General features: G+C 41.0%; 1 protein-coding gene across 1 annotated transcript in view; it reads right to left on the bottom strand.

Moving 5' to 3' along the window:
* The window catches only part of KPNA4 (karyopherin subunit alpha 4), a 28,924-nt gene extending 15,554 nt beyond the window's left edge, over positions 1–13,370 (bottom strand). The window contains exons 1-5 of the mRNA XM_074834339.1: positions 13,017–13,370; positions 3,436–3,480; positions 2,483–2,572; positions 2,369–2,398; positions 2,232–2,284 (exon numbers count right to left, since the gene is read on the bottom strand). Coding sequence (XP_074690440.1) covers positions 2,232–2,284; positions 2,369–2,398; positions 2,483–2,572; positions 3,436–3,480; positions 13,017–13,085 — 287 coding nt within the window. The 5' untranslated portion in view covers positions 13,086–13,370. The remainder of the gene's footprint in view (positions 1–2,231; positions 2,285–2,368; positions 2,399–2,482; positions 2,573–3,435; positions 3,481–13,016) is intronic.
* Between the last annotated feature and the right edge of the window lie 260 nt (positions 13,371–13,630).

The following is a 13,630-nucleotide window of genomic DNA, read 5'->3' as shown; positions in this document are numbered from 1 at the left end:
CCTTCTGCTCAAAGCAGGATTATTGCTGACACTAGATCAGGTCAGTAATGGCTTCCTGTAGTCGAGTTTCAGAAACCTCCAAGCACAGAGATCCAACCACCTCCCTGACAAACTGTCCCAGTGCTGCATTACCTTCTGGGCTGGGAAGTTTTTCCCCAGGGTATGTGTGTGTGTGTGTATGTGTCATACTCTGAAAGACCATGCTGGATTTGTTTTCTCCACTAAGTGAAAATAATCCTCAAAATTGAAATTATTGAACTACTGAAAAACCAAAGTACTGAAAACCTCAAGCCATTACTTTCACTGCCCGTCTCAGTTGCCATGTTTTATCTGACTACTTTTGAAGTTTATTACCAGTCAGTAAAATAAGGATCACCACAGTTACTCAGTTACACCCTCCTGCAGCTTCTTCCTCCTCCACCCAACAAGAGAGAGAAACAGATCCCGGCTGCTTTGACAGGAAAGGCAGAAACTTGTTTCTTACTAAGGATATAATATTAGAGAGCAAGGATTCACAAAGTACTACTGCAAAGAACAGAAGTGTACAAATTTGTTACAATTTTTAATCCCTTTCATTTCACTTTCCTGCAAAGGAATTAAGGAGAATGAAGGAAGCTCCTTGGAGAGGACAACTTGGGCCTCCACGCCAACGTTTTATTAGCAGTGGGAAGAGAGATTATATATATAGTCACCTCTTCACATACTAGCCTATTCATAAATACATGAAAGACTTGACAGAACACAGTAACTCAACTTTCCACTGCTGTTTTACCCTGAAAGGTATCAGTGGTGTGTTAAAGGGGCCAACATGGGGAAAGAGGAGATGAAGAAAAGCCATAACGGCAAAACAAAATACCTCAGAAAACTAAGCGATTGCAATAGGGAGGATCTGAACAGATTATGAAGACTCTTGTAATAATCAGATGTGCATTTTCAGCTTCCAACCAAGTAAAGCAGATTCCTTTTAGAAGTGGAGACAATTTACACCTACAAGCTTATAAAAATTAAGGAACAAAAGTGTACTTACAGAATCTTAATACTGATTTTTGTTCAGTGACAAAATCATAGGGCAGTCTATTCGCAAGCCACCTGCTCAAACAGGTAGAGAACTCTACAAGAATCAAATAAAACTCCGGGTTTTGAGGGGGTTCGGTGTTTTTTGTTTGGTTTGGGTTTTGCTTTTTCTTAAGCACTTCTGATCATTTTTCTATTCCTCATATTCCAGTCATATGTTTTGGGGGTTTGGTTTGGGCAAGATTTCTCCCTTCCTGTGCCAGCTTCAGCTCAAAGGATGGTGCAGATTCAATCAAGACTGAAAAGCATTTGTTTTCATCTTTAAAATATACTTTAATGCCCTTCCAATAATGTAAACTGCACTGCTTTAATTTATATTTCCAATTTTAAAAAGTAGTTACAATGGTAAGAAATCCCCATTTTATTTTCAGTCAGGCTTAATTCAGTGTACTTTAGTCTAACCAGGTTTAGATCAGCTGTAGTAAACAGGGCGTTCTACATGATGCTACCCTGAGTTAATGAAACTTTTTAATGAAGACAAGTTGCCCAAAAGTTGTTCTTTTCACTATCAGTTTCAAACACATTAACTCCCAAAAGTCAAAGTGACTTCCAATTCACCTGACTTCTCTTTGATCTGGAAGTCTTCCCTTCCACGGGAAACAAGCCCCTCGATCACAGAGGGTAAACAAATACAGAGTTGTAGCTTTCTGGTACAACAACAAAAAAAACACCCAGTAGTTCATGAAACAGGAGTCAAATACTAGATTTATGCAAGCAAAGTTCACAATAGTGTTTTAGGATCACTTCTTAAATACATACAGCTACACAGAATTCCTCTTAAAGCGCAAAGTGGTTTTAGTGGCCTAATCCATGACAAAACTAGAAAAAGGATTACATCAGTTCTTTCTCTGTTTAAAGCTAAAACTTTATAGCCCTGCTAATTATATATTTCACTCTACTCGTGAGAAGCATCAATTATTGCACTAAGACAAATCCTGGTATGTATTTATACATAATGAAAATCCTGACTACTTCAAAGACCTTGGTATTTTGATCCTTTTTGTGAAGTTCTATTTATCAAAGTTTCATTTTTTAAAATCAGTAAATTACATCCTTTTTCTAGTTAAGCCAGAACACATTTTCTGAATTTAAGAGCATGATAAACTAAGAATAAAAATAGTATAGTATGTTTTTATATACACATAGTATATTCTTACCTTGCAGCCTGCACAGCACTTAACTGTATACCCTGGTTGTCACTTGAAGCATTCTAAAAATAAAAGAGAACTTAGACTTTTCACATATTTGTCACCATGACATGAAGAATGTTCAAACAATTAAAGTTTTTTTTTACCTGTACTATTGCCTCCAGAGAAGCATTTTGCTAGAAAACAGAGAAAAAAGTAGTTAGAAACTACAAACATTTTAAGTACATAAAAAGACATGCTTGAGTTAAGTTAATTCTTACCACTCTAAAGTCACCATCTATATCAGAATCTTCACAGATATCTTCATGTGGAACATTTCTCCTCTTTAGAAGATGTTCATCTCTTTTATTCTTAAAGAGAAAAATTATTTAATACCTTTAAAATGTTGATTTAAGGGGTATAGGGGGTGTTAAGGGAATAGAAGCTTCTGTTTTAAACAAGCATCATAAACATGCTTTCATTCATACTGTAAAAATTTCCAACATTCAAGAAGTTGGAAAGGGCTGCACAGAGAAGCACATTTTGGAAATGACTTCTTCCTAGAAAAATCCTCCATCCAACTTTATCTACAGCAGGAACTACTTTTGCTGGAAGTTTCATGTGCACACAGCTATCAGCACTGACATTACAATCTGTCATTATTTATAACAGGACAAGGCAATCCCCAGAGGCTAGTTTTTTGTTCATCCCAGAAGTAAAATAGTTCAAATAGGATTATTTTCCTCAAGAGCTAGTTTTCCAACAATTCTAAATAGTGTTATCCTCACACATATACTCTTCCACTCTTGTGTTTTGAATTACTGTTTTGGGAAAGAAAATGGCTTTCTGTCTAAAGAGTAGCGGGAACACCTGATTTTCACAGGGAAAAAAAAATAGGCTCTTTATAAATTTCTAAGATTAAAAACCTAGCTGGAGAAGCAAGAATTATTCCCTTCAATAGATTACAAATAAAATTCTGTTTTTCAGGACAAAAATTATGGAACTTCTAGTACCAGGTATGGTAACTTCAGAACTTACTTCTAAACCAAAATACCTTGACAGAATTAGTAAAGACAAATAGATAGCTTAACAATCATGTTCTTGGTGGACTACAGAAAAAACACACAGCAGTAACTATTTTTTTTTTTAATCCTTTAACAAAAACTCTTGAATTTTACTGAAATACCAACATAGTCAAATCCCATTTGGTAAGAACAATGCTAGGGCATCTCACCTTTCTCAACTCCACAACAACTTCATTTCTTTGTCTTCTCATAGTCTGAAAAGAATCAAGATCAAAGGACATTATATTGTGAATCTAGACCAAGTAATCTAAAAAATTCTTTCACAACTACTTAAGTTCATGCACTTTACACAGTACTTGTACACACAGGATTTAGTTTTCATTATAAAAGTAGAAATCCAACAGGGAATGGTGGTAACTATATTATTTCTGCCTGTAATATTTCATAGTAAAACAGTCTCTACTAGGTCTGCATGTTGAAAAATGGGTTTATGGAGTAAGGGAATAAACAAGCATCTTTAAGAAAGGGCATGTTTAAAGGAGTTGCGCATAAAACAGTAGCACCAAAAGCATGGTAAACACCGTGGTGAACTAACAGAAAGCATACTAAGTTTGTCCAACATTTATAACCTTTTCTCTATTCAAGGCTTTAACATACACACGTAGAGAGAGTATGAGCCAAAACCATCACTTTTATGAAAAGGCATTTTGGCAAACTTGAAAACTGTAATGACAAAAATCAAGCACAACTCCTAAGTAATAACCCTCAACTCTTGCTTCCTCAGAGTAGTGGGGGAACTGAAAAATTCCCCAGGCAGAGACACTTGGCTGCCTGGGCTACACGACCATGAGCCCATCAGCCAGAAACCGGTGGGGAGAACAGTCCATTACTAACAGGTAAACGTCACCATCCAGCTACACTGAAAAAACAGAGGCTGACATTCAGACTGTGCAGGTAGCGCTTCACCTAACCAAAGTACAACTGCTCAAGCAAGAAGAATGTCAATAATATAATTCTTCAGAATACACAGATCTGGACAACACCAGCCCCTTTTTTGAATGATGCCTGCCAGGCTTCTCAAACAAGGGCAGCACCGTTAAGTGTGCCCTTCCAGACACAAAAGGTGGGAACAGTTCTACAGGAGCTCTCACTCACCCCAAACCTCCACAAAGGTATCCGGGAGAAACACGTAGCAAAGTAAATTTACATATTTCACACATTTCTATTACTGTACTAGCTTTGTGCCTGTGGAATAGCTTTATAAACAAGTTCAAATTAAGAGACCTAGTAAGCAAAGCTGAGTTACAAAAATATTATTCATAAATGAAAACCACATAAAACCCTTGGCACTGTAAGAGCAATTTTTTTCTGTCATTTTCTCCACAGCTGCCATTGAGAGTACTGAGAAAAAAAGCAACTATAAATACACTAAAATTGGTTTACTATTGCTTGTGTTACTACAGTGCAAATAGAAAGTGAAAATAGAACAAAAATCAGTCTATAGTGATTTTATTCTACATTTTGAACTTTGCAATGAATGAGAATAGCAAAGTTGAAAACAACTGCATTTTTATTGTGACTTAACCATTCACAAGCCCAAAGCTTGAAATCCTGGACCATAAGGGACTGCATTAACACAGAATACAGGAAAAGGAACAGCTAAGAGAGCTTCTGAACAGCAGTAAGAAGCAGCTCTGAAGATAAGGATGAAAAGCTTGACTTCCAGGAGCATAATTATTTTTATCGAAAGAAATGTGCATTTCATCAAAATCAAATTTCCAGCTCCAACCAAGACAGTTTACCTTCTCAGAGGAGGGAGTTACAAGAAAAAGGACAGGAAAAGATGCAAGTGGAAAAGAAGAGATGGTTCCCCACTGCTTTGGAGGAAGAACTTTTATCACCTGAGGACCCAAATGCAGCTTCATCATGAGAAAAAAAAACAGGCAGGTGAGGGGAAAAAAAACCCCAACATACCCAACAAAACGATAGCTTCCCCCTATATAAAAGGCCAAGAATACAAGCACACCTAATGCAGCTGCAGCACCTGGAACGATGAGATAAGAGCCATAATAAGCAAGTACAAACTGTCCCACACTAAAAAGCACCAAAGCAAGTTTCCAGGAAATATGTGCATCTTTCAAGAATGTTAATTCAATTGGTCAATCAAAATTAGAACAGCTGAGTCTAATGCAGCTTAGATTCATGGCTTTTTCAGTTTTCAACCTATAAAAAGTCATGTCTGCTACATGAGGTCAACAGTTACTACTGAACACTACCAGTACACAGATAAACTTTTATTCCAGTGCTATGGACTTACTCTCCATAGGTAGATAAACTTTTCAAATATTTCTTAGAATTCTTCAACTGATAGTGAGAATCTCAAAGGTGCAACCTCTGAAGACTGGAAAAACATATATTCTAATAATAAATCTTTATTAACACTTTTCTGGCCCAATAGCTACGCTCTGAATTAATGTAATACCCGTCTTAGATATATAAATGAAGTTTTAATTGTTCTGTAGTAGCTCCAACTCAAGTGTCTAAGTTGCAAGGAGAAAAGTTTCTCCAGCAGCTATCTTCCTAAACCTGCATTTGTTAAACACACGAATACAGACTCCTGGCATCATCAGCGTGCATCACACCAATGCTGGGGAGCCGAGCCCCCCCCCCCCCCCCGCAGCCGCACAGACCACAGGTTGGCGTTGGGTAACTCGAGCCCAATAAAGTGCAGCCTAGGATTCACCAGCAAAGACACATATCCCACCTGATTGATGAACAGCAACTCTGAAGAACAGAGTTGAAGGCAAGAAGCTCTCAATAGTCATTTATCTGTGCTCAAAGTGCCACTGTCTTCCTGGAGAAGTTGAGGCACTACTGGATACCACCCACCATTTAGAGGCTTTGGAAAGATGCTGCAACTTTACAACTGACTTATCACTACATGCTCTTGCTCTCAGCCTGTAACGTAGTGCTCAGTGTAGTTCCTCCAAAGTCTACTAACCTGGCATATTCACAAAGAAAATAAAACGAGGAAAATCTCCGATAAGAAGACTCCAGAATTGTACCAAGCCCCCAGTGATCTCACTAGACTGTTAATTAAACATCTTCCCCATCCACAACTTTTACTGCAACCTAACAAAATAAACATACCTATCAAAAAGCTGTACTGCAAAAAGGATTCTTCTTGCCAGACTTCAATAATGATGTTACTGGTCACAGAAAATCCATTGCTGAGCAAGACCCAATGTACATTTTCAAGGAGGAAAAGACCTGAGTTGCTAGAACACCAACTATAAAGGGACATTAAGCTGTAATGAATATTAAAAAGTGATAGTTACAATTACTAGTGAGCCCAGAAGATGTATTCCAACTCAGGCAGTAACACACCTTCAGGACAAGCACATATGTGTGCATGTGTGTGACAGATACAGGGAGAATTGAGCAAGACCAAAACAAATCCTCCAAGAAAAAAAGATGTGTCATTCAGAAGTTTTTTTACTTGAAAAAAATCATATATGCGGTTGATCAGACTTTAAAAAATCCTCAAACTCCATCAACACTCTGCTGGAGCAAGACAACTGTTCTTCCTCCAGACATAAGGTGACAGGCCCTTGGTTTTAATTCCTGCCTGCTTCTGAAGAGGACCTGCGTACGTTGGACTCACAAAAGCCTTCACATGAAAGACAAGCAACCAATGAAGTCACTCCTAAGAACAATTTACCAAAATAGGGCTCCACTAAAATAATTTTCTGTGTAAACAGTAGTTGGTTGACAAACTAGTGATTACAGGTCAACCTGTCACGGCTCTTCCTCCTAGGAAGAGAAAATGCACAACAAATAAGAACTGAAGTTAGCTCTGTCAAGGGGTTCATCATCACCTCAGCCTAGAAATGGAATAGATAGTTTAGAGAAGCTAAAATGACACACAGACTCAAGATCAGCTTGTGTTGTCTTCTGGAAAACAGCTCCAATGGCAGAAACCTGGGTATAACAGTTTCTTGGCAAGTGGCATTGTAAAACTAGATTCTCCCTTCTGTTTTGTGTAAGATATGACTCGATTAAGACTTCTCCAAATCAGTTCTCAGCCTGCACTAACACAGATGTGAATAGGAAACCCATCTCAACTTAAAAGTTTCTAGAAACAGAATTCAGACCGGTCCTTGGAAAGCATTCCAGTTTAAAAGCATGCAACGCTTCAGTATGAATTCATGTGGCTCTTTCAGTCATTGGATCCTGTTTTTCATTCGCTACATCAAAAATCAAATGATCAAATCTATTTCTGTCAGCCTATGATTGCTACCCCTCCATCCTCCTTTTTTCAATTATATTTAGCTTAAGTTTTATCTAAGGGCTATTTTCTGACCATTAGTCATTACTGAGCCCTTCAGCTTACCATTAAAATCTTGTGTTAGCTGATGCCTGCAGGATCCTGATACATTCTAGGGTTTTTCAAAACAACACCAGAAACAAGAAATGTTCTACACTCCGGAACAGCTCAGATCTATTGGCCCTTTCCAAGTACGCCAGCATATACGTGGAGCTTGTGCTCAGCTGATGTATCCTGACCCCTCTTCCACTTCTTTCTCTGAATCACTGCTTCTCAAGAAACTCAGACCCTATCACACACATAGCCTGTCTTTACTGATCATGGAGTGGTTTGGGGTTGGGTTTTTTTTTGCTAATATGAAATATTTCACTCCAGTAGCTCTGTTTATGCACCTACAACAGGAAGGTCAGACAGCATACAAATAATGGTAGAACTTCACCTATTCCTCTCGTCTAGTGAATGGTTCTTGAAGGCACATTGTTTCTGTTGTGGAACTGAAAAGGCAACAGTTTCTTTAAAGCAGAGCTCCTTGAGCCATCTTTCCTTCCTAGAAAGTTGCTACTCCATGCTAACACTAGTCTGGTCTATGGTTCAAAACACAACCAAAACCAAACCAAACCAAACAACCCCCAAAACACAAACAAAAAAACCCCAAAGGGGGTACATGTATGTGCAGAAACAGACTACTATTTACCTCCAAAATTTTCAATTCTTTTCTTTTTAAAACACCACTTACTATGGCCCTGTGCACAGCCTGCTTACTCACTAGACTCAAAGTACCCAGGCTGCAGACCACAGTTGCAGAAGACTAGTTTACAACCCAGAACATTCAGTGCAGTGACCACAGCAATGACTAAGAAACTGTCTTGTCCTTCACAGGTATAAAAGGTACTGGACTACAAAACAAGGCAAGAACCCTTCAGAAATATATGCAAGCTCACATTTGAATATGGTAAAAATCCATACTCTTCACATGGTGTTTAATCAAGTGATTTAGGCCTTCCTCTTACCCCTCATTTCCCCCCTATACTAATCCTAGCTCATTAGCAAACTGGAGCAATAAAGTCTACTCCCAAGATCACTGATAAAAATGCTATGGGATTTTAAAGCCAAGACAATCTCTACAAGATACCACCAGAACACACATCTCTGCAACTATTCCCCCTTCAGAATTATAACGGGACTCGGTTACAAATAAATAAAAATCAATATGACATTGCACATGCTGTCATTCTAGTTTTTCCTGGAGAAGTTGGGCATGCCAAATAAAATGGCTTATACAAATAAATATCTAAGCACAGTTTTTAAATGACAAAATGTATCAGCTTCACTGCAGAACTACAAGTCAGCTTAAAGGAACCTATTTTTAACTAACTCAATGAAATTCCTGCTCTCCTCCATATTTGAATCCCAAGCAAACTACTTTGTGTGAGATATAGAAAAGGTTGAAAAGCTTCTAACTACCCGTGATATCCAGTACATCTCATAACATTACCTTTCCTTCAATCCCCTGCAGCTTCCTTGGTGTTCTCAGATATACTGCTAACATTACAAGGCCAATGAACACTACTGGCAACTCTTAAAATCTTGACATTGCTGATCTTAAAACATCTAGATTCAATGGCTGCTCCAAAATTAGTTTTGAAGTACTCTGCATTACAATATTATCACCATTTCACATCATGCGTCTCTCAATTACAGAGCAGAAGTATCTATTTGACACTTCTCCTGTGCTGGCACTATTAAAGCAATTCTTAATCTCTCGCCCAGCAACACAGGCAAGTCGGGGAAGAAAAGGCCAGCAGAAACTCATCAGCTTCTTCCAGTATTTCCAGAGAAATAATATGCATGAAGTATTTTTTATTTCATTTCAGAAAACCTAAATGTCAGTCAAATTTGAATGCTGCAGCAGGCAACAGTCACCAACAGAAAACGAAATGTTGAATCGCCTGGTAAAACAAAATGAAGCAAACAAAAAAAACCCACCCAAACCTTCTCTTCAAACCTTCCCAGAAAGCAAGGCTATACTCAAGACCTCTGACATGCAGTCCTGAACAGCAGTTACTCAAACGCAAACTGTTGATAAAACTACATCTATTGCAGACACAAAGAACAATTTGCACTTATCTTGGCCTTTGTATAGTAAAGGTCAAGTATTTGATTCCAAGGTCTATGGTACTACAATGAAAAATAAATGTTGGAAAGAAAATTGGGTATCATCACAGCCATACCCACAATAAACAGAAAAAACAGCTCATCCTTTCTTATTCAAGAAAAAAAAGCCCAAGTAAAACCTATTTCTCACTGAAGACACAAGATGAAAAAAAAAGTTACCTTAAGTAGCTTTCCTAGTAGATACACATTGGCATAATTTTGTGTAAGAGTCTAGATAAGCACCTGTTTAAGATTTTGGTTCTGGATGTTAAAAGTGTGACCACTTCTGCAGTTCTGTAAGGCTAGCTTTTTTTGTGCTGTAACAATACTAATTTCCCCCCCCCCACCCCCCAATGCTAACACTTAAATCTTGGAAGACCTTAACAGAATGCTGCACATACGAGGCTAGAAATCTTCAACATGAGAGATACTGCCTTAGATTAGCTACAAATTGCTGCTCTCGCAGCACAAACTCTTCCAATATTAAAAAGTCTATTATACTGAGCACTATAAATAACAAAAAAAAAAGACAAGGAAGTATTTTATATTTCTGGTCACAATGAATCCCTCTATTCCCAGTGTTGCCACCAATCTGTCATCTTAACACACATGGCAGCAATTGTTTACAACATAACATGTCCAGGCATGCATGTTTACCCAATACTTAAGCATATGAAGGAATTTTACTAAGCATCTTATGTAAAACAAGTGTGTGTGTTTTGGTTTTTCTTCCCCCACCCCCCCCCCTTCAAGGCCAGAATTTGCATATTTAGAAACACATTGATATGGACTGGAAAAATCAAAGTCCAACTTTAACTCATTAAGTATCCAAGAAGCTAAACATACGCTTAGCACTTTAGGAGATGACAAAATGCAGGGAATTCCCTGTCTTTTGTAAAATATACAATAACCTTCTGTGATGATGTAAGACCTGGAAGCTGAGTACAACATGACAGCAACCGCTACCTATATAACTGTCAGTGGACTGATTTGAGCAACATGGCATCATCTATGTACCACTTTTAAAAAGTTTGTAATTTGCAACATGGCAACTCTTCACAAGCTCTAGAAGTATCTATTAATTTGGGATTCACCAAAACTAGAGTGATTTATTCTTTGTCTGCTGATGGCAAATGGATGTAAACTGTCATGGAAAAGGAAAAAAAAAAGATCACCATTTTGTAAAAGAAACCAATGGCTAAACACAGTTTCAGCAGAGATAAAAAAGGAGAGGAGTGAAGGTGGTAGGAGGAGGGAAAGAGATAAAGATCAAACGGTGGCTTCCTATGTGAAGTAAATCAACAGCTTTCTGCTAAAAGCAACACAGGAATACAGGTGTTATGACCTAACTGAATACTCATTAGCAACTGTTGCTACCATAGGATACTTGGCTATAAGTGGACATTACCAACATCTCTCACACTAATGAAAAATGTGATGTGTAAGCAGTTAATGAGCAAGAATGATAGCCATAAGCCTGAGCTATTGTATGAAAAATAGCCATCCACGGTAGTTATTTTAGGTACCAAGCATATGTTCCAGGATTTGTTGGATAGATGTCAATATCTAAAATTTAACATGGCCGAGCAGTGGGTTTTTTTCACTGTGCAAAGGCCATTTAAGTGCATCAGCAAATTCAAAAAAATACTGAAGAGATTACCTGCTTCCTGATACACACACACGTGTTCTTTTTGCTTGCATGTGTTCATCTTGAACCTTCCCTGCTTTAGCCAACTTACCTTAAAACTCAGTACGTAGGCACCAAAGGAGAGAAAACGCAGATGAATTCCAACCTGTATTTTCCCATTAATTTCATTTTTTGTTATGATAGCATATGCTTTACTGTGCGCCTTCCTAAAGATGGCTTTCTTGTACAGTTGTCTATTGACTGATAACAGAACAATTTATACAAAAAACAAATTAACATCTAAGGCAAGTAGTTACTAAAAAGCTAACAACCCTATTAGTAAACAGAGCAATCACAGCAGTAATTATTCCCACATCCAACATTTTTGGCATCAAACTTTATACATAACTGAATAATAAACCGTTTTATTGATATACTTGGACAACTTAAAAAATCAAGGTGTTATTGACTTCCAGATTACCCAAACGGGAAACTTGGCAGATGTTTTAATGAACGACAGCAACATAAATTGCATCTTTTACTTTTGAAAAAGAAGTCCTGTATAATTGTCTTTACATGAAAGATTAGAGTATTATGCTAATCATAAGGACGTATATTGAGGCTAGTGAAAGACAGAAATGAGACTGCCAAAGCCCAGTTCTTGATCAAAATCCTATACTGACAGCATTACGATGCTCAGGTTTACCCAGTGAGCACTGCTGGCCAAGTGTTTATGGGTGAGGATTGATACCTAATTTTAAAATTTGAATATTTACTAAGGAAACCCTAAGTTAAATTTTCTCCTCTGCTGTGTTGAGGAAACACCTTCACAGCTCAAATAATATATGTAGCAATCCAGACACCAAAAAGTTTAGAGGCTCCATTCTACAAGCCACAGCTGTTCCCACACTCAACTAACTGAACAGTAAAATAGTAACAATCGCCCTGTTAAAAAAAAAAAAGTGGGTTTGGTTTTTTAAATAATAATCTTTACTATAAAGCGTAGGCAATAATTAATTCATTTATTCACTCGAGAATCTTACAGAGGCACACAGCATAACACCCAGCTGGGCCGTAATCCCTGACTCAGGCTTTTAGGGGCTACTCAGCGCGAAGAGTGATTATTAAGTACGAGAAATTACAGCAGAGGCATCGGAAAAGACGACTGCTGTCGTAGGCGGCAAAATACCGAGGCGCCCCCCCCCTCAAATCAAGCAACCGGCTGTACTGAACTACCCCAAATAACCGCCCTCAACGCGAGGCCGGGGCCGGCCTGCCCCGCGGGGCAACCGCCCCCCCTCCCCACCCCTCAACTGCTGCGGCCGGGAGGCGGCGGGAGCCCCCGGGGCCGGGCAGGCGGCGGCGGCCGTTGCCCCCCCTCAGGCGCGGCGCTCCCGCCTCCGCGCGGCGCCCAAAGGCCCGGCCGCGCCCGGCCCCACCGCGCGGCCTCCCCCTTCTTCTTCTTCTCCTTCTTCTTCTTCCTCCTCCTCCTCCCTTCCCTTCCTTCCCTCACTGGGCGGCGGGGAGCGGCGCTCCCGCCTCTCGGCGGGGCGGGCAGCGCAGGCCGCGGCCCCGCCGTGGGCCCCTCGCCGGCGGATTAGGAAAGACGCCACACGGCGGCGGCGGCCCCCTCCCGCCGCCATGGCCGGCCGGCCCCTCCCGCGAGGCGCCGCGGCGGTTACCTCCAGGTCGCGGCCTTTGTTCTTGAAGTTCTTCAGCCGCTGGTTGTCCAGTTTCTCGTTGTCGGCCATGGCGGGGGCGAGGGGAGCGGGGTGCGGGGGGAAGGTGGGAGGGAGCGCGGCTCCTCCGCCTCCTCCCGGGCCCGTGCCCCTGCCCGAGCCCGCCGGGGCCCCCCCCTTCCCGGCGCCGCTGCGGCCGCCGAGCCCACTCACGCCTCGACGCCGGGTGGGCCGCGGCCCGCGTCGGCGAGGCGAGGAGGAAGGCGGCGAGAAGCGAGGCGAGGAGGCGCCGGTGCTGCTGGGGCCGGCGCTGCCCCCGGCTGCCGGCGGCCGAACGTGCCGGTAACGAGGAACGGCGCGAGCGGGGGAGGGGAGGGGAAAGAGGGGCAGCCTCGCTCTGGGCCGGCCGGCCGAGCCCGCCGATTGGCTGCGGGGCCCGAGCCCGGCGGCCAATAGGAGAGGGGAGGCAGAGGGAGGGAGCTGCGCGGGGCTGTGACGCGCGCGGTGACGGCGCGCGGGGCCGGGCGGGGGAGGGGAGCGGCCCCTTCGAGGTGTTTCGGCCGGTCCCCTCAGCCGCCGCCGCCATTTTGGGTGGCGGTTTTTTCCGGGCCGGGAGG

Source organism: Strix aluco, chromosome 9, assembly GCF_031877795.1.
Source record: "Strix aluco isolate bStrAlu1 chromosome 9, bStrAlu1.hap1, whole genome shotgun sequence".
Taxonomy (NCBI): domain Eukaryota; kingdom Metazoa; phylum Chordata; class Aves; order Strigiformes; family Strigidae; genus Strix; species Strix aluco.
This window is presented reverse-complemented; position numbering and strand designations above follow the sequence as displayed.